At 40.3% G+C, this 22500-nt stretch overlaps 1 protein-coding gene across 1 annotated transcript in view; it reads left to right on the forward strand.

Moving 5' to 3' along the window:
- The window catches only part of LOC143300560 (large neutral amino acids transporter small subunit 2-like), a 58069-nt gene that overhangs the window by 18844 nt on the left and 16725 nt on the right, over window positions 1-22500 (forward strand). Inside the window, exons 4-8 of the mRNA XM_076614317.1 lie at window positions 3380-3505; window positions 9011-9110; window positions 11470-11514; window positions 13038-13161; window positions 18372-18475. Coding sequence (XP_076470432.1) covers window positions 3380-3505; window positions 9011-9110; window positions 11470-11514; window positions 13038-13161; window positions 18372-18475 — 499 coding nt within the window. The remainder of the gene's footprint in view (window positions 1-3379; window positions 3506-9010; window positions 9111-11469; window positions 11515-13037; window positions 13162-18371; window positions 18476-22500) is intronic.

Here is a 22500-nt window from a genome sequence, read left to right on the forward strand (position 1 = left end):
ACCTGAGGTGTTTCAGGCAAGGGGCAGCAGTCTGGCAGTGATTATCATGCTGGTTTATGAAGCTTCAGGGGCGGGTTTATTAAAGCATTGCTCAGTGTGTTGTGTGTGTGTGTGTGTGTGTCAGTGAACGGGGTTGAGGAAGCATGTATGGGCTTCCCGGAATGTTATTGAATGCCATTCCGAGCAATTTATATTCAAAACAAGGGACGTTTACTGTGATTGGTAGATTCATATTACTGTCTCTGCCTCTTTGGGTCTCTCTCTCTCTCTGTCTCTTTGGGTCTCTCTCTCTGTATGTTTTTTCTGTCTCTGTCTGTCTGTCTGTCTGTCTCTCTCTCTCTCTCTCTCTCTCTCTCTCTCTCTCTCTCCCTCCCTCCCTCCCTCCCTCACCATACTGAAACAGTGTAAAGATCTGAAGCCACAAATGTTGTACGGCATTTTTTTTTTTTTTTTTTTTAATTCTTCTTTTTTTCTTTTCTTTTTTTTTTTTTTTTTTTTCTGTTGTTGTTGGGGTAGAAATTATAAAGGGTACCAATGAAAGTGATCAACATAGTATGTGATCTATACTAAGTGGGAAAAGTTTGTGTGTATGTGAATGCATGTGTGTGTGTGTGTGTCTGTCTGTGTCTGTGTGTTTAAAAGAGAGACAGACAGACAGACCGATAGACAGAGAGGAAGTCTGCAATGAAAGGGAGAGGTTACTTTTAATCTTGATTAAAGATTTTACAGATCTATTTATCATTTTTGTCCAGTAATGCTGGGTCAGAGAGAAAACACAATCCAGACCATCAGATTTTACCTGATAAGAAGGAAAGGGTGAAGGCATGACATTGATTACTGGGCTTTCTCCCTGCCCACGCCCCCGCACCCTCCTCTGTCCCCCCCCCCCTCCCCCGGCACTCCCTCCCCCCCTCACCCCCCCACACACACCCTGATCCCTCTCCTCCTTCCCTACCCTACCCTACCACCCTTAATCCTCTCATCGTTTTGTAGTTCAGTCAGTCAGTCCAGCGTCGGGCACATGCGTATGACGTCTGTGGGATATGTGAGTCATTGTTATGAGATGGTGTGGAGGGAGAAGAAGAAGATTAAAAAAAATAATAATAATAAAAAATAAAAAAGATGTGTTATTTATGAAGTGGATGTGTCACCGCTTTTGGTCATTTTGCCCCTTTCTGTCTCAGTCTATGTCTGTATGTCTCTATCTCTCTCTTTCTCTTCTCTCTCTCTCTCTTTATCTTCCTCTCTCTCTCTGTCTCTCTCTCTCTCTCTCTCTCTCTCTCTCTCTCTCTCTCTCTTCCTCTCTCTATCTGTCTCTGTGTGTGTGTGTCTATGTCTCTTTCTCTCTCTCTTTCTCTCCCCTCTCTCTCTCTCTCTCTTTCTTTCTATTCCTCTATCTCTCTCTCTTTCTATTCCTCTATCTCTCTCTCTCTCTCTCTCTCTCTTTCTATTCCTCTCTCTCTCTCTCTCTCTCTCTCTCTTCCTCTCTCTCTCTCTCTCTCTCTCTTTCTATTCCTCTCTCTCTCTCTCTTTCTTTTGTTCACTTTTTTTCTTGGCCCACCACTGATCCCCTTTGCCCCCTACCCCTTCTACACCCCAACCCTTCACCCCTGTCCATTCACTCTCTCTCTCTCTGTCTCTCTCTCTCTCTGTGTCTCTCTCTCTGTCTCTTCCTCTCTCTCTGTCTCTCTCTCTCTCTGTCTCTCTCTCTCAGTTTCTCTGTCTGTCTCTCTCTCTGTCTCTTCCTCTCTCTCTGTCTCTCACTCTCTCTGTCTCTCTCTCTCTCTCTCTTTCTATTCCTCTCTCTCTCTCTCTTTCTTTTGTTCACTTTTTTTCTTGGCCCACCACTGATCCCCTTTGCCCCCTACCCCTTCTACACCCCAACCCTTCACCCCTGTCCATTCACTCTCTCTCTGTCTCTCTCTCTCTCTGTCTCTCTCTCTCTCTGTCTCTCTCTCTGTCTCTTCCTCTCTCTCTGTCTCTTCCTCTCTCTCTGTCTCTCTCTCTCAGTTTCTCTGTCTGTCTCTCTCTCTGTCTCTTCCTCTCTCTCTGTCTCTCACTCTCTCTGTCTCTCTCTCTCTCTCTCTCTCTCTCTCAGTTTCTCTGTCTGTCTGTCTCTCTGTCTCTTCCTCTCTCTCTGTCTCTGTCTGTCTCTCTCTCTGTCTCTCTCTCTCTGTCTCTCACTCTCTCTGTCTCTCTCTCTCAGTTTCTCTGTCTCTCCCACTCTGTGTGGGTCTCTCTCTCTATCTCTCTGTCTCTTTCTCTCTGTGTCCCTTCCTCTCTCTTTCTCTGTCTCTCTCTTTGTCTCTGTTTGTCTCTGTCTTTGTCTCTCTTTGTCTCTCTCTCTCTCTGACTGTCTGTCTGTCTCTCTCTCTCTCTCTCTCTCTCTCTCTCTCTCTCTCTCTCTCTCTGTGTCTCTGTTTCTCTCTGTGTGTCTCTCTCTCTGTCTCTCTCATCTCTGTTAATAAGTGGCAAAGAATAAACTTTGCAAGATTTCGACTAAGGACACTTGGATTTAATGCAAATAAAAGATGGTTTCAGCCTGGGACATCCACAGAATCACCATGCCCTTTGTGTGCTTTTAGTGTAGATGATGAAAAACATTACTTGTTTCAATATAAATCATTCGATAGGGTAAGAGATAAGTGCAAGTTCTTTCAGTCTGATGTAGCTAAAAGGCACGACATTGTTTCTGCTTTGTCGTCTGATGATGACCTCACAATACTGTCAGTAGCTAAATTTCTTGTAGAAGCACAAAGAATAAGATGTAGTCTTACTATTCAGAACAATACCAGAGTAAATGAGGGGGATAACAATGTATAATGTCTACTATCTTATGTTCAGACTGTAAGCCAGATAATAAGGTAGACATTGAACACTATCGTTAATAGAATGGTTGTTGAGTAATGGAGTTTTTGTCTTTTTTTGTTTTTATTTTTGTTTCTTTTTTTAATGTTTGTTGCTTCCCTATTGTAAGGATGTTGTATTTCGATAAAAGCTGTTTTGTTTTTCTTTGTTTGCATGTTTTGTTTTGTTTTGATGGATTAAGCAGAGTGTGGTATGGTACTTGTGGTGACATAAGAATTAACCCTATCACCCCCTTGTCAATAGACCAATGCAGGTAATGACAATAAAATATCAAAGCGTCAAAGCGTCTCATCTCTGTTATTTCTTTTTACTCGGCTTTTATCCAGTGTTTGTCTTCTTTCCACTTCTGTACTCTGTGTGTAAAAAAAAAAATTTTTTTTTAAAAAGAAAAGTGGTATGTGTGTGTGTGAATGAGAGGTGTGTGTGTGTGTGTGTGTGTGTGTGTGATAATGCTGATATTGAATGAACAAACAGATGACAGAACTGCATGGCAGCCCCCTGTGTGTCCCAGGTATCCTGACGTTTGTCAACGCCATGAGCGTCCGTGCAGCCACACGAATTCAGGACATTTTCACCGCCGCCAAACTTCTCGCCCTCCTGGTCATCATCGCTGCCGGTGCCGTCATGATGGGGATGGGTAAGTGGCAGTTTCCTCTGGTCAGCAGCAGCAGCAGAAGCAGAAGCATCAGTATGCACACACAGACTTGTGTCTAAAGAGCTGAGAAAAGTCTGCTCACTACCAACACACATATATGGATACAGCGGCTTAAAGGTTGAAGATTCACCTTCATAGATGTATTTGCATGCACGCACGCACGCACGCACACACATTCACTCACTCACCCAGTCTTTCTCTGCAGCATGACTGTCATCAGTGGGGAACTCTGCAAGTGGTGTCCTACATATGTTGACTCAGAACAGGCAACACTGAACCTCCCAAACAAAGTGACTTAGTAGCAGTGCAGGGTCTCCTCATGTGCGTGGCCTTCTGTGGGCTGCCAGCGCTGCTCCCTATTTGATAGCAGCAGCTGTTGCTGTGTGTGAATCAATGGACAGATTATCAGGAGGCCGTTCACGCTGACACTGCCATCTTTATGCAACATCAAAGGGTGTTCTGTGTGACAGGCATAATAACCAACACTGGACTTTCAAGTCCCAGGTTCGAATCTTGGTAATGGCGCCTTGTGGGTAAAGGGTGGAGATTTTCCCATTCTCCCAGGTCAATGTGTGCAGACCTGCTTGTGCCTGAACCTCGTGTGTATATGCAAACAGAAGATCAAATATGCAGGTTAAATATCCTGTAATTCATGTTAGCATGCGGTGGGTTATAGAAACAAGAACATACCCAGCATGCACACACGCAAAAATGGAGTATGGCTGCCTACGTGACAGGCTAAAAACAATCATACACGTAAAAGCCTGCTCATGCATATACTAGTAAACGTGGAAGTTGCAGCCCACGAGCGAAGAAGAAGAAGAAACCGAGTGTTTAGTCATTGGGATGAGATGATACTCTGAGGTTCTGTGTGCAGCACACACTTGCCACACTGAAAAAGAACCCATGGCAACAAAAAAATGTTGTCCTCAAAATATGCATGCACTCAAGGCCTGACTCTACACGTTGGGTTATGCTGCTGGTCGGGCATCTGCCTGGTGGATGTGGTGTAGCGTATGTGGATTTTTGACTCACTTATGTAAACAAAGTGAGTCTATGTTTTAACCTGGTGTTCGGTTGTCTGTGTGTGTGTCCATGGTAAACTTTAACATTGACATTTTCTCTGCAAATACTTTGTCAGTTGACACAAAATTTGGTATAAAAATAGGAAAAATTCAGTTCTTTCCAGTCATCTTGTTTAAAACAATATTGCACCTCTAGGATGGGCACAAAAAAATAAAAAAGAAGCCTAATTATATGCAAACTGCATTTACTGTTACATTTATATTTTTTGTATTCTCTAAACTTGGCACTTTGACCTCTTATTCTGACCCAACAACAAGAGCAGTCATTATTATCATTTTTTGTTCAAACAGGAACTTCTTTTGGTAAGCATGGAAGTTTTATTTATTTTGCAAACGTTTTGGTGCAGATAGTAAAAAAGGGAAATTACTCTGTAATTAATGCTAGGGGACTTAATTTGCTTAAACTGATCTTTCTCATCTTAAACATTACATTTTGAAATTATACTCAATACATAAAAAGCTTGGATTTTTTTTTTTTTTTTTTTTTTTTTAAGTGTATCACAAGTGAGTCTTGAAGGCCTTGCCTCTCTTGTTTCTTTATGGAGTGATGCCCCCTTGGGAGACTGAAAACTGCAGCTGTGTGTGTCATTCCTCATCCAGGTGGACTTTCTTTCTCAGTGTGCCAAGTCACACAGGAAGAGTGTTGAGACAACGGTAGCTGGTAGCTCCCTCACAGTAGCCACCTTCCCCTCTTCTGTCATCTCTTCTGCCTGTTACGCTGCTGGTCAGGCATCTGCTTGGCAGATGTGGTGTAGCGTATATGGATTTGTCCGAACGCAGTGACGCCTCCTTGAGCTACTGAAACTGATACTGAAACTGTCATTCCTTTTTTTTTTTTTTCTGCCCCTTCATCTGCACCATTTCAGTGGCGTTACTCCCACAGTGCTCATCCCGAGTCCCCCATTGTATACAACCACAGTGGAGTTCATCTGCTGCAGTCTCGGCGTTGGCAGTCCACAGGGATGTTAGGTCGCCAGGAGGCCACACACCAGAGGAGACCCTGCACTGCTGCTGAATCACTTTGATGGTGTTCAGCAGTGCCTGTTCATTATTCAGCGTAATTAGGACAGTGCCGACTAAGCCTTCCCCCCCCCCACCCCCCCACCCCCTGTTGTCGCTCACGTGTTGTTCATACACACAACGTCGAGCGGTGGCCCAGTGGTAACATGTCTGCCTAGGAAGCTAGAGAATCTGAGCGCACACTCGCCAGCATTTTCCCCACCTCCACTACACCTTGAGTGATGGTCTAGACGCTTGTCATTCACATGAGACAATAAACCGAGGTCCCGTGTGTGGCATGCACTAAGCACAGGTGAACAAACTCATCACTACAAAAGGGTTGTCCCTGGCAAAATTATAGAGAAAAATCCACTTCAATAGGAAAACAAGTACACTTGCAGGCAAAAAAAAAAAAAAAAAAAAAAGGAAAAGGTGTCCCGCACTGTAGTGAGAGTAGCCTGAATTTCACACAGAGATGTTGTGACAAAAGAAATAACAATACAATACAATACTATACAGTACAATACAAATCAATAACTACAGTACATACAATGCAATACAATATCCTCCAACCTCACCTGAGTAATAAAGTTAGTCAGCCTTTGTTGTTCAAATGACGTTTTTCCTAAATAATAATTACATTTTTGTGTCAAAAGTTTCCAGTGACAGAACAGTTACTGGTGATGACATCTGATACGATGATATTGCTGGTGGCATAATGATAATCTGTCCACATCTGTTACTAACTTATTAACCACTTCTGTTTGAAAGATGAGAGGTCGGGTTCAAAGGGTTTTTTGTTTGTTTGTTTGTTTTTTTCACCCTTTTTTTTTTTTTTTTTTTTTTTGATTTGATTTCATTGTTGTTATTGGCTGGGTGGTTGATTTTATTTTCTCCCCTGTTTGTTTTACGTTGTTTTGTAGTGTTTGGATTTTGTTGTGTTCGTCTTCAGTTTAACGTCTTTCCACTTGAAGTGATATTAGAAATTTTTTTTGTTGTGTTTGTGTATGTCTGTGTGTGTATGTTTCAGTTTGGATTATCCATTTTCAAAATGTATTGTTCTGTTCTCAAAATATTATGATTTTGTACTTTTTTCCTTTTTCATACAAGTTGCTTTACTCTCTTGTGAATAACACTCAAAAACTCCATTCCTTGTAGGGAACAACGTAAGAAGAATCGTGCCACAGTTTAGAAGCGTGTTGTTGATTAACTACTTGTTTTCCAAGTCTCTGTTTGGCTTCCAGCTTTACACAAACATCTCTACATAGTCGTATTTTCAAGTAGGACTTTTTGGGTTTTTTTTCGTTTTTAGTTGTTTCTTTGTGTTGTAATGAATACAATCATGCTTTCCCAGTCCTCTGAAGTTAGGGTCTGAGAAATTTCTGACATTGGTCTGATACTCCCCACGGGGCACTTCAACAGTGTTTTTACTCCCCATGGGGCACTTCAACAGTGTTTTTACTCCCCATGGGGCACTTCAACAGTGTTTTTACTCCCCATGGGGCACTTCAACAGTGTTTTTACTCCCCATGGGGCACTTCAACAGTGTTTTTACTCCCCATGGGGCACTTCAACAGTGTTTTGCTGATGTTAACTCACTCAGTACGGTCAGTCCTCTCTTCTCCTCTGCACAGACCCCTCGGATGTCCAGTGGGTGTCTGAATGACCCAACCTTTAGCTTCCATCGTCAGAATTGTGGTATTCTTTGTCAACATTCACCTCTTCAGTATAAAAGCGTTCCGCTTGCAATATTTTGATGATGGTGATTGGGATGAAACACTGTTAACGTCGTCTCTTTCGTCGTTAAGGCATGGATGAATCAAAACAAACTACAATTGAATTATAGTAAAACTGAAGCTATCATTATTTCTTCAAGCAGATCGTATATAAAGAACTCTTTACCTTCCTTTCTTAAAAACTGGAGATTCGGATGAAGACACTGTATCTTCAGTGAAAAATCTGGGTGTGATGTTTGATTCAAACCTTTCAGTGATGAAACACGTAAACAGTCTCTGCAAGGTTGCGTACTTTCAAATTTGAAAGATCAGTTCCATCCGACATTTCCTTACTGCTCAGGCTACACAAACTCTGACTTCACTATTGTTAACTCACTCCTCCTTGGTCGTCCTCAATACTTAATACAAAATACACCAGAAAGTTCAAAACGCAGCAGCAAAGTTAATCTTTAGAACCAAAAAGACTGACAATATCACTCATCTTCTGCATTCTCTTCACTGGTTACCAGTTTCTGCCCGCATTCAGTACATAGTCGAAACTCTCACATTCAACTCCATTTCGGGTGCTGCCCCTCAGTGTATGAGAGATGTCATTCAAACCTACACACCCCCACGACGACTCAGATCATCTTCAGATTCACGACAGCTACTTGCTCTCTGTGTTAAAACCGGATCCTTTGGTCATTCCTCTTTTTCTCATTCAGCTCTGTCTGTCTGGAATAGTTTACCCCATGATCTTCACCACTCTCCTTCATTTCAGTCTCTTAAAACTGGTCTGAAAACACATCTTTTTGAAAACACCTGTGCATAGACCTTCCATTCCTTTCTAGTCACATTCAGTTATAAGCCGTGCAAACTTTGTGTGTGTGTGTGTGCAGTCAAGTAATGTAATAGGTATAGTGCAGAATATGCACTATGTATGCCCTTTGTTCTTCTTCTGTATACGTCTTTGTCATGTTACACCTCCTTTTCCTGTTACGCATTAAGTTAATGCAATGTACTGTATCTGTATTGTTTGGTTATATTAAGATTTGTGCATTGTAAACAAAAATTGAATGGATAAAAATATTTTGGAAAAAAAACCCACAAAAACATATGCATGTGATTGTGTGTGTGTGTGTGTGTGTGTATCTGTGTGTGTGTTTGTATCTGTGTGTGTGTGTGTGTGTGTGTGTGTGTGTGTGTGTGTGTGTGTGTGTGCATGTGTGTTTGTCTCTTTGAGTGTGTGTGTGTGTGTGTGTGTGTACATGTGTGTGTGTGTGTGTGTGTGCATGTGTGTTTGTATCTTTGAGTGTGTGTATGTGTGTGTGTGTGTGTGTGTGTGTGTGTGTATCTGTGTGTGTGTGTGTGTGTGTACATGTGTGTGTGTGTGTGTGTGTGTGTGCATGTGTGTTTGTCTCTTTGAGTGTGTGTGTGTGTGTGTGTGTGTGCATGTGTGTTTGTATCTTTGAGTGTGTGTGTGTGTGTGTGTGTTTGTATCTGTGTGTGTGTGTGTGTGTGTGTACATGTGTGTGTGTGTGTTTGTATCTTTGTGTGTGTGTGTGTGTATGTGTGTGTGTGTGTGTGTGTACATGTGTGTGTGTGTGTGTGTGCATGTGTGTTTGTATCTTTGAGTGTGTGTGTGTGTGTGTGTGTGTGTGTGTGTGTGTGTGTGTGTCAAACAACAGGTGAAACAGAGCACCTGGCGACAGGCATGGAGTCGACCAACAAAGATGTGGGTCAGCTTTCCCTGGCCTTGTACTCCGGGCTCTTTGCCTACGCTGGGTGGTGAGACAAAGGCTTTCTTTTTCCTTTTTTTCCCCCTTTTTTTTTTTTTTTTTTTTTTTTTTGTTTCTGGCATTTCTTTCAAAAGTCTTTGGAAAACTCATCAGTTTCCAGCCATTCAAATCAGTGACTAATGCCTTATCTTCAATTTTATGTATATATTCTTTAAAAAAAAAATTATTGTTGTGATTGTTTCTATTTTTTTAAACGTGCACATGTTCATATACCTTGAGCAGCTAAGGTATGCTTGTGTGTGTGGTCAGTTTCGTTTAATGTCGATCCATATTCAGTGATATTAATGTCAATCCACATTCAGTGATATTAATGTCTATCCACATTAAGTGATATTAGACATGAGGGGAAAAAAAAAGGAGGATGAGAGAGAAGATAAAAACAATACTATTCGCAACATTAGCTTAACAACAGTCTGACACAGAGAATAACTTTCCAGCTCTAAAACATATAGGTGTGAAAAAAAAGTTTTTGATTAAAAAAGAAAAAGAAAAACCAATTAGACTATTTTACAAAGATTATTAAAAAAATTTTAAAAATCAACAGTGAAAAGTCCAAGATTTCTTGAACCTCTGACACAATCTGCCTTTTATTGTAAATGTGTTCATGTTTCCCAACAATTTCATGAATTTTATTTATTTCTTTGTGTAAATTTAAACAGCCTATTTTCCTTTCTTTTGACTGAAAGTCTGATCGCTGAAGTCTGATCTGTTCCACCATACTTAAAATGGAAAAGATAAACATGTTGACTCAGCTGATCCCTTTGCTCCTTTTGTGTGTGTGTGTGTGTGTGTGTGTACATTTTGTGTGGAGTGAGTGTGGGTTTGTGGGTTAAGGATGGAGTGGGAGGGTTTGTGCACTCAGGTGTGTTTAATGTATACATATGTCATTGTGCTTTTCATTGTAATCGCTCAGGGCTTTTGTATCATGAGATTGGGCATACCAGATGTCCTCGTTTTATCATTGTCATTATTCATTATCATTATAAGGTTATTATATTTTCTCTTTACCTTTTTGATCACAGTGATAATTCCACCTCCAAGTACAGAAATACCACATGAATACAGCAGAATAAGCGTTTATGACACATTTTTCAATTGCAATACATGTACAATACATAAACAGTTTGAAGACAAAACTGATTCTGACTTACATGCATAATAATAATAATAATGGTATTTATATAGCGCTGAATCTTTTGCAGAGATAAATCAAAGCGCTTTCGCACCAGTCATTCACACGCATGCATAACCCTAAAACTGGAAAAACTGAAGACAAGGAAGAGGCAGGTACGGGAGGACTATTTTGGGAAGAGGTGGGTTTTAAGGCCAGACTTGAAAGAGCTGAGTGTGGAGACTTGATGAAGCGAAAGAGGAAGTTCATTCCAATCGCAAGGTCCAGAGACAGAGAAAGAACAGCGGCCAACAGTCAAGTGTTTGAATCTGGGTATACGTAAACAGAGTCGATCCGAAGCCGATCGTAGTGAGCGAGATGGAGTGTAGAGGTGACGGCAGCCATAGAGATAGGAAGGGGCAGATTTGTGAATACATCTATAACATAGAGTGCTGATCTTGTACTTTATTCGGTGTGAGACAGGGAGCCAGTGGAGATGTTGCAAAAGAGGAGTGATGTGCTCAGATCTTTTCTTTCTGAGGACATGTATGCTTTGTGTGTGTTTGTGTGTGTGTGAGAGAGAGTGTGTGTTTGTGTGTGTGAAGTGGGGGAGGAGGGAGGTCAGGGGGGAAGAGAGGGGAAAAGAATAGTTTAAGAGGGGGGGAGAGAGAAAAAGAAAACCTGACTTTAAGCACATACACACACAGACCCACAAACACACGCACACAGTTCTTCCATTAGAAATGTCTTGTATGATAATCAACATGTGTTTGAAATAGTTCAGAGTTTAATTTGGAGCCCAATTGGCTCTTTGTTGTAATTCTACTGGTTGACTATTTTATTTTGTGCATATTCTCTTTTTTTTTTCTTTTTTTCTTCCTTTTTTTTTTAAAGCCAATTGAGGAGAGAGGAGCAGGGAAAGTAGTGATATAAATAGGCATGGGTGGGAAGGGGGAGATGATGATTTTCGTCTAAAACCACAAATGTGGATAGACGTTAAGCGAAAGAATGAACACGCACACATACACACACACACACACACACATTGTAAAACATTTATGGGTTTTTTTTCTCCACATACATAAAACTCGTTCTTGCGTGCATCCGTCAACCCCATCCCCCTCACCGCATACACATTCACGCTCACCCAGGCTTTTGCATATCTCACCACTTCAGGTGACATCACCTGATGCTTCATTGTTATCCTGTCAAAACTGTTTTTTGTTTTGCTTTCCAGGAATTTCTTAAACTTTGTGACAGAGGAGATGGTGGACCCTTTCAGGTGAGTGTGAAAAGGAGCAAAGTGGCTGAATGGTTAAGACGCTTCTCTGTCAGCACAGTGTCTCTGACGGTCTGGGTTCGAATCCTGCTTTCACCCTTTTCTCCCAAGTTTGACAGGAAAGTCAAACTGAGCCCCTAGTCATCTGGATGAGATGATAACGTGAGGCCCCGTGTGCAGCATGCAATTATCGCACTGAAAAAGAACCCATGGCAACTAAAGTGTTGTCGTCTGGTAAAATTCTGTAAAAAGAAATCTACTCTGATAGGTACACAAATATATGTGTAGGCACTCGAGGCCTGACAAGTGCGTTGGGTTATGCTGCTGGTCAGGTATCTGCCTAGCAGATGTGGTGTAGCATATATGGATTTGTCCAAACACAGTGACACCTCCGTCAGAAACTGAAAGGGACATTGTGAAAAGAAGCAGATGTCTGTTGACTAGACAATGTGAGTTTATGTTGTTAGTGTGTGTATTGGTTGGAAGGAAGTGGGATGGGAGGGGTGGGGGGGGACACGGAGGGGGAATGGGGGGCAGTAGAAGTATGACAGTCATTTGTGTCACACTATGATCATCAGAACAGCAGAGGAGGCGGCTGTTGTCACAACTGTCAGGGCTAAAATTTGATTATAGTGGCCAGTTTCAGTTTCAGTTTCGGTAGCTCAAGGAGGCGTCACTGCGTTCGCACAAATCCATATACGCTACACCGCATCTGCCAAGCAGATGCCTGACCAGCAGCGTAACCCAACGCGCTTAGGCCTTGAGAAAAAAAAAAAAAGAACTACTACTAATAATAATAATATGTATAAGGCGCAAAAACTTGATGAAGTCAACTATAAGCATACAAAATAAAATGAAATAAAATAAAATAGATAAATAAATAAATAATAATAATTTTTTTTTAAATTTAATTTAAAAATAAAATAAATAATTAATTAAATAAATTAATAATAATAACAGTAGTAATAATAATAATAATGATGATGATAATAATAATAATAAGATAAATAAATAAAATGAATGAATAAAAAAGACAACAATGATTATTTATTATAAAAAAGACAACGATTTTATTTATAGTGACCAGTGTCTTGCACTAGTTGCATCCCCACTCTCTTGGCGGAGAGGGCTTTAGTGTAGGTCAGCGTTGGGAATGGTCCCTAAAACTAGTAAAAGCCGACTAGCTTATGTCAGTCTCTGATGTAAGCCAAGGGTTGCAGAAATTTGCTTGGAACTCCATTTTATGAAAGTTTTGAACAAATCTTTGAACGTTTTACACAACATTTACCACATATTTTGAAGTCAATTAAAATTATTTTCTTTTTTTTCCCCCTCTCAGAAGTAAACAAAAAATATTATATATATATATATTTATGTATCTTTTTTTTTTTTTTTTTTTTTTTTTTTCTTAATCATTGAAGCCTCATAAGATGTACTGTCTGTCACCTGACGTTTAGCCACAGTTACTTGACGTTTTTTATGAGTAGGGTTTTTTTTTCATTTTTATTTTTTCCTTGAAATGACAGAAACTTGCCACGTGCCATCTACATCTCCATCCCAATCGTGACGCTGGTGTACGTGTTCGCTAACGTGGCCTACTTCACGGTCATCTCTCCCCGAGAGATGCTGCTGTCCAACGCCGTCGCCGTGGTGAGTTGGAATGGACGGAGTTCAGTATGAACGTGTGGATGATGGCAAGCGTGTTTTTCTTCTTCTTCTTCTTCTTCTTCTTCTTCTCCACTGGATGCTGGTCATTTGGACGAGTTGATGAACCAAGGTCCTGTGTGCAGCATTTACTTAGCACACGTAAAAGAACCCATGGCAAGAAAAGGGTTGTCCGTGGCAAAATCCTGTAGGCTAAGCCACTTTGTTAGGAAAACGCATACACTTGCATGCAGAAAAAAAGAAGGAGAAAAAAAATGATGGCACTCTGATTCAAAGAGACGCTCTCCCTGTAGGGAGAGCAGCCCAAATTTCGCATAATCTGTTGTGACAAAAGAGTAATACGAAACAATACAATATAATGCAGTGCAATACAATACAATCCAACAATAATTACAGTAATAATGATAATGGTAATAATAATGATGATGATACATATTAATTTTATGGCACAAATTCCTCATATATTGGGCTCCTAAGTGACTCACATGAAACAATACAGTATGCAGTAGTGCATAATAGCGTACAATGGCACATGAAGATATACTAGAGAAGAAGGACAAAAGTCTACATATACCAAAAGAGCAAGACAATACTACAAATTCCCAATACAAACAGTTATACCAAAAAAGCACAAAATATGCCTTACACAGCACACACACACACACACACACACACACACACACTTGCACTCACTCACACACACACATACGAAGTAAACACCCATCCACAAGCACAAACACACTACAAGAAGACATAATAGAATGTAACAAGTACGGCTGATGTCGCAGACCTGCTTTGAATATAAACAGGAACTGCATCAGTGCATTGCATTTCCTGCAAGTTTTTTTGTCTTTCTCAAGAGGTCACTTGGAACTGTCTCCTTCTTTCACTTATCAAGTCCCTGCACTCCGCTTCTTTCAGGTCAGGCCTTGGAAAAACCCACCTCTTTCCAAAATATAGCCGCTTCCTCCCCGCCCTCTTTCCATCCATAGTCTCTTTTGCATTCCATCTACATGTGTTTATAAGTTTTGTCTTTCAGCCTTTTTTTTTTCTTCTTTTTTTTAATTTCAGAGTTATTATACATCCATCTGAAAGTCATGAGTGAAAGCATACTCATTTATTTCCATGCAAGATTCAGCGCTTTATATATACATTATTTACTGGTAGCAGTATTGTCATTATTGTTTATCATCAGTATTGTTGTTATTGAATTGATATTAAGAGTTTATTGCTCTGTGAGTTTCTAGGGGCAACAAAGAAACAGTTAACGGCACAAGAAAAACATGGTCAACACAGACTTCAGCCAGACCACTAATGATCAGTAGTATATGGTAGATTGTCTGCATGGCAGTGTAAAAATGGTCATACAGGTAAAACTCCACTCGTGTATACAGAGGAGTGAACATGGGAGTTGCAGCCCACAAAGGAAGAAGATAATGTGGCAGGTCACACTTCACTGTTAACTAACACCGGAGTGTAACATCTGGCTGTTCATCACGTGAAACAAGTGATTTCTTTTTTCTTCCTTTTTTTCATTTTCTCTCTTCTTTTTTTTCTCTCTTTTTTTTTTTTTTTTTTTTTTTTTCTTTTTTTTTTAAGTGATTTCAGATTTTCATCAAAAGCAAACCATTTATCACACACACACACACACACACACACACACACACACACACACATTCTGACCTTTCATTTTTCCTTATCCGCAGTTTTACACTATACTCCTGGGGCAAAAAAAGAAACAAACAAACAAACAAGCAACCCTGCAACAGATTATGGCTCTCTGTTCTTTTTTGGTGTTGGTGGGATAAAAACAGTCACACATGTATGTAATATCCCACAGGCAGACAACTAGTGAATGTCCAAGTCACAGCCTACTAAAGCAGAAAGAATGAAAGGAATGCGCTAAATTGTCACCTGTTGTATGCAGGAATGTGGCAATGTTTCTGTTGACAGTTTCATTGCATGTTAAAGAGACAAAAAGGATTTTTTTTTTTTTTTTTTTTTAGGTAAGCACAGACCCTGTCATGTTTGAATTAAAATGAAATGTTCAAACAGATGCACTAATTGACTTTTATTCTTCTCTTCGCTAACACACACTCACACACATTCACAGAGGTACACACACACAGAGGCACACGCACACAAAGGCACACACACATAGTGAGTTGTCAGTTTAAGGACTTCTCTTTTACAAAGCCCGTTAAGTAATTTCCTGTAATTGTATTTAGATTTTTTTTTTTTTTTTTTTTTTTTTTTTTCAAATTTTCACCCTCATTTTACCCTCATTTGCCCAGTTTCCCCCAACCCTCCATTCATTCACATCTCCCACCCCTTCTAACCGATAATACTCAGATGTATTCATAAATACTTTAACAAAATGTCTTCAATCACCGATATGTGTGACGGGACATTAAAAAAAATTCCTCCACAGTAAGTTGCACACACACGCACACACACACACACTCACACGTGTGTGTCAATTTGCTGATGTCATCCAGAAATGAAACTGTATTGTGCAATGTGGCGTTATACATTTACAATGCCTTAAAGCGATTGCATATTGCTATAACTTAGATTATAATGTCAACATAGATTGTCAAATATAACAAGCATCTGAAGTGTAAATGTTAAACAATGTGATTTTGAAAAGTGTTTGTGTGATTGATATAATTGTGACTTACCCCTTCAGTAAGGGGCTTAGGCCTAAATCTGAATAAACAATTTTGTATTTCGTATTTCACACGTGTGTGTGTGTGTGTGTCAACTGATTAACATTTGATCTCAGTTGCAAATGATCCCTGTTCAATTAACCTTTTTTTTTCTTTTTTTTTTAAAAAACAAAAAAACAACTCTTTCTCTCACACACACCCACACACTCACACGCCTACACACATATGCATGCACGCGTGCGCACACACACACACACACACACGCACATATGCACGCGCGCGCACACACACATGCACGCACGCACGCATGCACACACACACACACACACACACACACACACACACACACACACACACACACACACACACACACTGTCCCTCTCTCTCTCTCAGAGTTTAGGTTTGGTGCAGGACACCATAGGTCATTTGACCGGTTGACGACAAAATGAATGGGTCGTTTTGAAAATTAATAGTTCAGGAAAAACAGCCTCTTATTCCTTCTCCTGGCACCCCCATCAGGCCACCCCATACCCCAGAAGTTTGTAACTGAATTTGTGCTTTGTCCATCACACTCAGCGTGTGAAATGGTTACACACACACACACACACACACAACACAACACAACACAGCACAGCACAGCACAGCACAGCACAGCACACACACACACACACACACACACACACACACATATGTATGTATGTATATATGTGTGTGTGTGTCCATATCTATATCTATATTCCTATCTCTCTCTCTCTCTCTCTCTCTCTCTCTCTCTCTCTCTCTCTTTTGTATGACCCCCTTCAGTAAGGGGGTTTGGCCTTAATCTGAATAAAAGATTGTTATCGTTATCATTATCTCTCTCTCTCTCTCTCTCTCTCTCTCTCTCTCTCTTTCTCTCTCTCTCTCTCTCTCTCTATATATATATATATATATATATATATACTGAACTTTTTGTGCAATGCAGAAACACTGATTTATGTTGACTGACATTACACTACAGTCCAGGTAATACAAAGGCAACTGTAGAAACAACAGCAAAGCAGCACAGCTGAAGAATGTCCGATCTACAAGGCACAAGTGTCACGCGCGCTAGCCAAATACCTTTTGTTTTAGGAAATCACTTTCCTCAGCTTTGTGGAAATCCTTCTGTCCACAGTTGCAAAATGTCTAGAAACATTTCCTCAAATACCATGCCAGCATATGTGAACCTGTTTGATTCTGTTTGTGTGTCCACAAAGAAAGAAGTTCTACTGCGCTTTAAAGGTAACGTCACCTATGCTAGTATATGTGAGTTGGGTTATGGAAATATAAAGACATCCCGAAAACTAAATATGGCTGTGTGAATGACTAAAGATGGTCATGCTTATTAAAGTGCGCTTTTGCATAATTTGATCAGAATTCAGTTTTACTGGCGTGTGCCACACTCTCACATAACATCAACGAAGTAAAGACATAAGTTACCCGCCCATGAATGCCCAAGGTGTCTCTGGATTCAGACTCTCCAGACTTGTACAGAATGGAAGAGATTGCAACCATTCTGAACACTCGTTTGATCTTGATCTTCCTCGACATCAAGCAGCTACTTTGAGCAGCGTGCTCTACAATGTACATGATTATTGTGACAAAACGTTCTGACATGTATCGAAGCCATCCTGGCGGGAAAAGTAAAAAGCTGCACTGGCACTGTGTTCTGCTGCAGTTCATAGCACATGAGCGATGATTATTATTATTATTTATTTTTAATTATATTACTATTATTTAGTTAGTTAGTTATTTAGTTAGTTTTTGTGGGGGGGTTTGTTGGGGTTTTTTTTTTTTTTTTTTTTTTGTGCATTTACAGTTGACTTCATCAAGTTTTTGCGCCTTTTCCATATTATTATTAGTAATAGTAGTTCTTTTTTTCTTCTTCTTTTTTCTCAAGGCCTGACTAAGAGCGTTGGGTTACGCTGCTGGTCAGGCATCTGCTTGGCAGATGTGGTGTAGCATATATGGATTTGTCCAAATGCAGTGACGCCTCCTTGAGCTACTGAAACTGAGCGCTGATGCCTTTGTGTAAGCGTACCTCATTTCCTTTCCTGTCCAGGTACCAAGTTTGATTTTTTTTTTCTTCTTCACAATGTCCGTCTGCTCCATGTGCAGAGGAACAGCAGTGTGGATGGTATTGATATTTTTCTGGGTTAGAAGCTGCAGTCGCGATGATGATGAATTGTGTTTAATGTCTCGTCACACATACTGTTGATTGAAGACATTTTGTTAGAGTTTCGATTTTTACTCTTGAGTGTTATTGTTCAGGAGAGGAGGGGGTGGGCGGGATGAATAGTGAGTTGGGGGACACTGGGTAAATGGGTGGGGGGGGGGGGGAGAAATTTGAAATGAATATTTAAGTACAATTACATAAAATCACTTAATGGGTTTTGACAGTCGTGATTGTTTTGCGGGAGATTGAGAAAATTAAAAAAACGTTTTGTTGGTTTCTCCATATGTGAATTGATAAGTGTGTGTGTGTGCGTGTGTGTGTGTGTGCAGACGTTTGGTGACAAGCTGCTGGGTGTGATGGCCTGGATCATTCCGGTGTTCGTGGCCCTGTCCACGTTTGGGGGTGTCAACGGGCTGCTGTTCACCTCCGCAAGGTACAGAAAATTCTTTTCTTCTTCAGCGTTCCAAGGCCATGTTCAGATGGTCAGTCCAACTGGTCCTGGAGCGCTGCGGGACTGGGCCAGATCTGGCGCCTCAGCTGTCTGTGTAGCGGGCAGTCTTGCAGGACATTGGCTGGAGTTTGAGGAGCAGTGTCACACGGACATTGGTCTGTGTGGGAAATGTTCAGTTTGTAGAGATGGGAGAGGAGCTGGTAGTGGCCTGTGCGTAGTGTGGTGAATAAGGAGTTTAAGTATACTTAATCCACGTTTTGCTGCTTCTTTTTTTTCTTTCTTTTTTATTTTTATTTAACTGCTGTTGACAGCCCCACCTGTGTTTTCTTTTTCGTTTGTCCTTTTCCTTTTGTGAGGGGCTTGTTTGTGTGTGTGTGTGATGATAGGGAAGGAGGCATTCGGTGTGGGGGGTGAGTTGGGAGGGGGGTTGTACAAGTGTGTATGTGTATGTATGTCTCTGTATCACATGGCTGTATAGATATACACACTTTGTATCTGGGCATGTGTGTGTGTGTGTTTGTGTACATGCTTTGAGTGTGTGTGTGTGTGTGTGTCTGTGTATACCTGATCAATCATAACCAATACAATACAACTGATTAAAATCACTTTGGAAAATACAGAAAGTTCTGATATGGACCAGTCTCTCAGAAGTCCTCTCCAAGCTGTCAGTGGCCTTCCCTGCTTCTCACCTCAGTGGAACACTATGAAGAACAAATAAATGAGAGAAACAGATAAAAGATTAAGACGAAATGAAAACTCAGAATGGGCATTCTGAAAATTTTCCGACCTGACAGAACCACAGCATGTTAAAATGTTCGATACCTGAATCTCTAAACAGCCATATATTTATATATGTGTGTGTGTGTGTGTGTGGATAGATAGATAGATCGATGTGACAGAAAAGATGCTCTCTTGATGAAGCCCTATGGGCGAAAATTTGAGAGTAGCTAAAAGGAGGACAATTCTTGCCTTGGGGTTTTATTTAGAGGGTTTTTTTTTGTTTGTTTGTTGTTTTTTTGTTTTAGATATTTTGTTGTTGTACTGCTTTGTTTTGTTTTGTTTTGTTTTTGTTTTTTGGTTGGGAACTGTTCGTTGGGTTATGGGTGTTGAAAGCGTTTCTTCACTCATTCAGGAACAGAAAGGAATGGTTGGAAAAGTTTAATACTTATGGCAAAGCAGGTTGGAGTGCATTGTAAGAGTCCGTTCAAAGGAAGCGCCATAGTATGTGGACTTATCCATGGGTATATGTTACATCACATCTGCCTGACCTACGAATGTGCTCAACAAGGTTTGAAATGTAGATGCTTTTTAGACATTCTCATGGTGGGCAATTCATATTTGAATGATTTATTTGCCCTTAAAAGATTCCATGACTGTGCTTTTTGAATACAGTTTGGAACACATGATTTAAAGACCTGAGATTCTGAACTCTGTAGTGGTTTCACATGACTGTTCGGGGCTGGGTATTCCCAGATGATTTTTTTCTGTTTTCCTGGGAACAAGTGGACAACAACACAAAAATTGACTTGTCCCCTCTGTTTCCATTTTGTCCTCTTTAGATAAAGAAAAGGTTGAGAAAAGTGATGACTAGCAGTGCAACAGATCAGCTGTCATAATTCATTGTATAAGTAGAATGTACATACATGATACATTTCACAAGTAGTGCATACAGACACAGTTCTTTCTTAAGTTATATGTTCAGATATAATTCATTTTTCTAATACTATATACAGACATAAATCATTATTATAAGAATCATGTACAGACATGATTCATTATATAGGTAGTATGTACAGACATAATTCATTACATAGACATAATTCATATCAAAAGTAGTATGTACAGGCATAATTCATCATATAAGTAGTACATACAGACTTAATTCATTATAAAAGTAGTATATACAGAAATAATTCATTATATAGGTAGTATGTAAAGACAGAATTCATTGTATGAATTGCATGTACAGAAATAATTCATTATACAAGTTGTATGTACAGATATAATTCATGATTACGTTTTTTGTTTTGATTTAGTTGGGTTTCTTTTAACGCAAAGAAAGGGAAACTAATTTTTGCAGTATTTCTGGATGTGTGCACATAATTAATTTGGAAGGAAAACAGTATATTTTCTGTGGGCTTTTTTTGTTTTGGTTGTTTTTCTTTTTTTTTCTTATGTGGTTTGTTTATTTTGTTTTGTTTTTTTTCTACATGAATATGGCATGGAAGCTAGCCGAGACTGTAAAACTCACCAGGATTGAATGGGTTAAGCAGCAAGTACAGGCATAGTTCACTATATATATATATATAAGTAGACTGTAAAACTCACCAGAATTGAATGGGTTAAGCAGTAAGTACAGGCATAGTTCACTATATATATATAAGTAGACTGTAAAACTCACCAGGATTGAATGAGTTAAGCAGTAAGTACAGGCATAGTTCACTATATATAAGTAGGACAGTATGCATAACAGAAAAAGAAAGACTGCGGTGGGATTTGAGGGTGTCACGGCGGACAAAAAAAAGATGGGGGGGGGAGGAAGTGAGATGGGTCTGCACTGGTGCAGACTGCTGAGTCACACCTTTGCCTGACACGGGTCAGATCCCAGCATGCCCAGCGGGATTGAAGTGAAGTGGGGAAGAGCGTTTCCGCTTGTCCCCCCCCCCCCCCCCCACTCCTCAGCCCCCTCCACACAAGGCTGGCTGACTTGTCCCCCGCACAACAGGACAGGGTGGGTGTTTCCCATGTGTCCTGGGAAAATGGGAAATGAGCTGTTTCCTTCTCCTTCATCGGGCTGACTGCTTGAGCGTGCAAGTGTTTCCTGAGAAATTTCTCGTTCACTTGGGATGTTGGTATTATTGTGCTTGGAAATGAAGACCAGAGCCTTATCTTTTCATTTTCATTTTTTGATGATGATCTGCACAGTTTATCAATGTCACCTTGTTTCTGTAGCTGAAGATATTGAATTAGATGAGATTTAAGACCAACATCTGGTAGATGAACCCACTACCCACCCCCACCCCCATCGCACCCTCACCCACCCGCAGCAGATATTTCACTGAAATGTGTTTGTGGGCTTGTGCACAAAACCAAGATCTGAGAAAATTTGCTCTCGGAATCTGTACTTCTCTCTCTCTCTCTCTCTCTCTCTCTCTCTCTCTCTCTCTCTCTCTCTCTCTCTCTCTCTCTCTCTCTCTCTCTCTCTCCCTGTGTCTCTCTCTGTCTCTCTGTCTTCTCTCTCTCTCTCTCTTTCTCTATCTCTGTCTCTCTCCCTCTCTTTTTTACTCACTCTGTTTGTCTGTCTGCCTGTCTCTCTGTCACCTGTCACTGTCTGTCTCTCTCTCTCTAACTCTCTTTCTGAAAATGGAGTAAGGGATATCAGACATAGGTTAACTCTGCTTTCAGTTTCAGTAGCTCAAGGCGGCGTCACTGCATTCAGAAAAATCCATATACGCTACACCACATCTGCCAAGCAGATGCCTGACCAGCAGCGTAACCCAACGCGCTTAGTCAGGCCTTGAGAAAAAATAAATAAAATAAAATAATAAAATAAAATAATAATAATAATAATAGATAAATACATAAAAAAAAGAACTACTACTAATAATAAAAATATGTATAAGGCACAAAAACTTGATGAAGTGTACAAAAAAATAATAAAATAAAATAAAATAAATAATAAACTCTGCCCTTGAATAAACTATACAGCAAGGGAGGACAGGAAAAGAGCCATGCTGGTTTTTAACCACTTACCAAGTTACTGATCAATGGTTAGTTTATTGGGTTTTTTGGGTTTTTTTAAGTTCTCTGTCCATGCTTATGACAAGCTTGCAGATTTCAGGTAGGACAGTGGCCCAGTGCATAATCATTTTCTACTGGGGGGAGGTATTTTTCAGGGAGGAAGAAGAAAGTAACCGAGACACCAAGCTGTGCCGTCCAGTGTTGACCGTTGTGTGGCACTGAGCCAGCATGTGTTTGATGATGTTGGAAACGGGCGTGTGGTGTGG

Source organism: Babylonia areolata, chromosome 26 (assembly GCF_041734735.1).
Source record: "Babylonia areolata isolate BAREFJ2019XMU chromosome 26, ASM4173473v1, whole genome shotgun sequence".
Classification (NCBI taxonomy): Eukaryota; Metazoa; Mollusca; class Gastropoda; order Neogastropoda; family Buccinidae; genus Babylonia; species Babylonia areolata.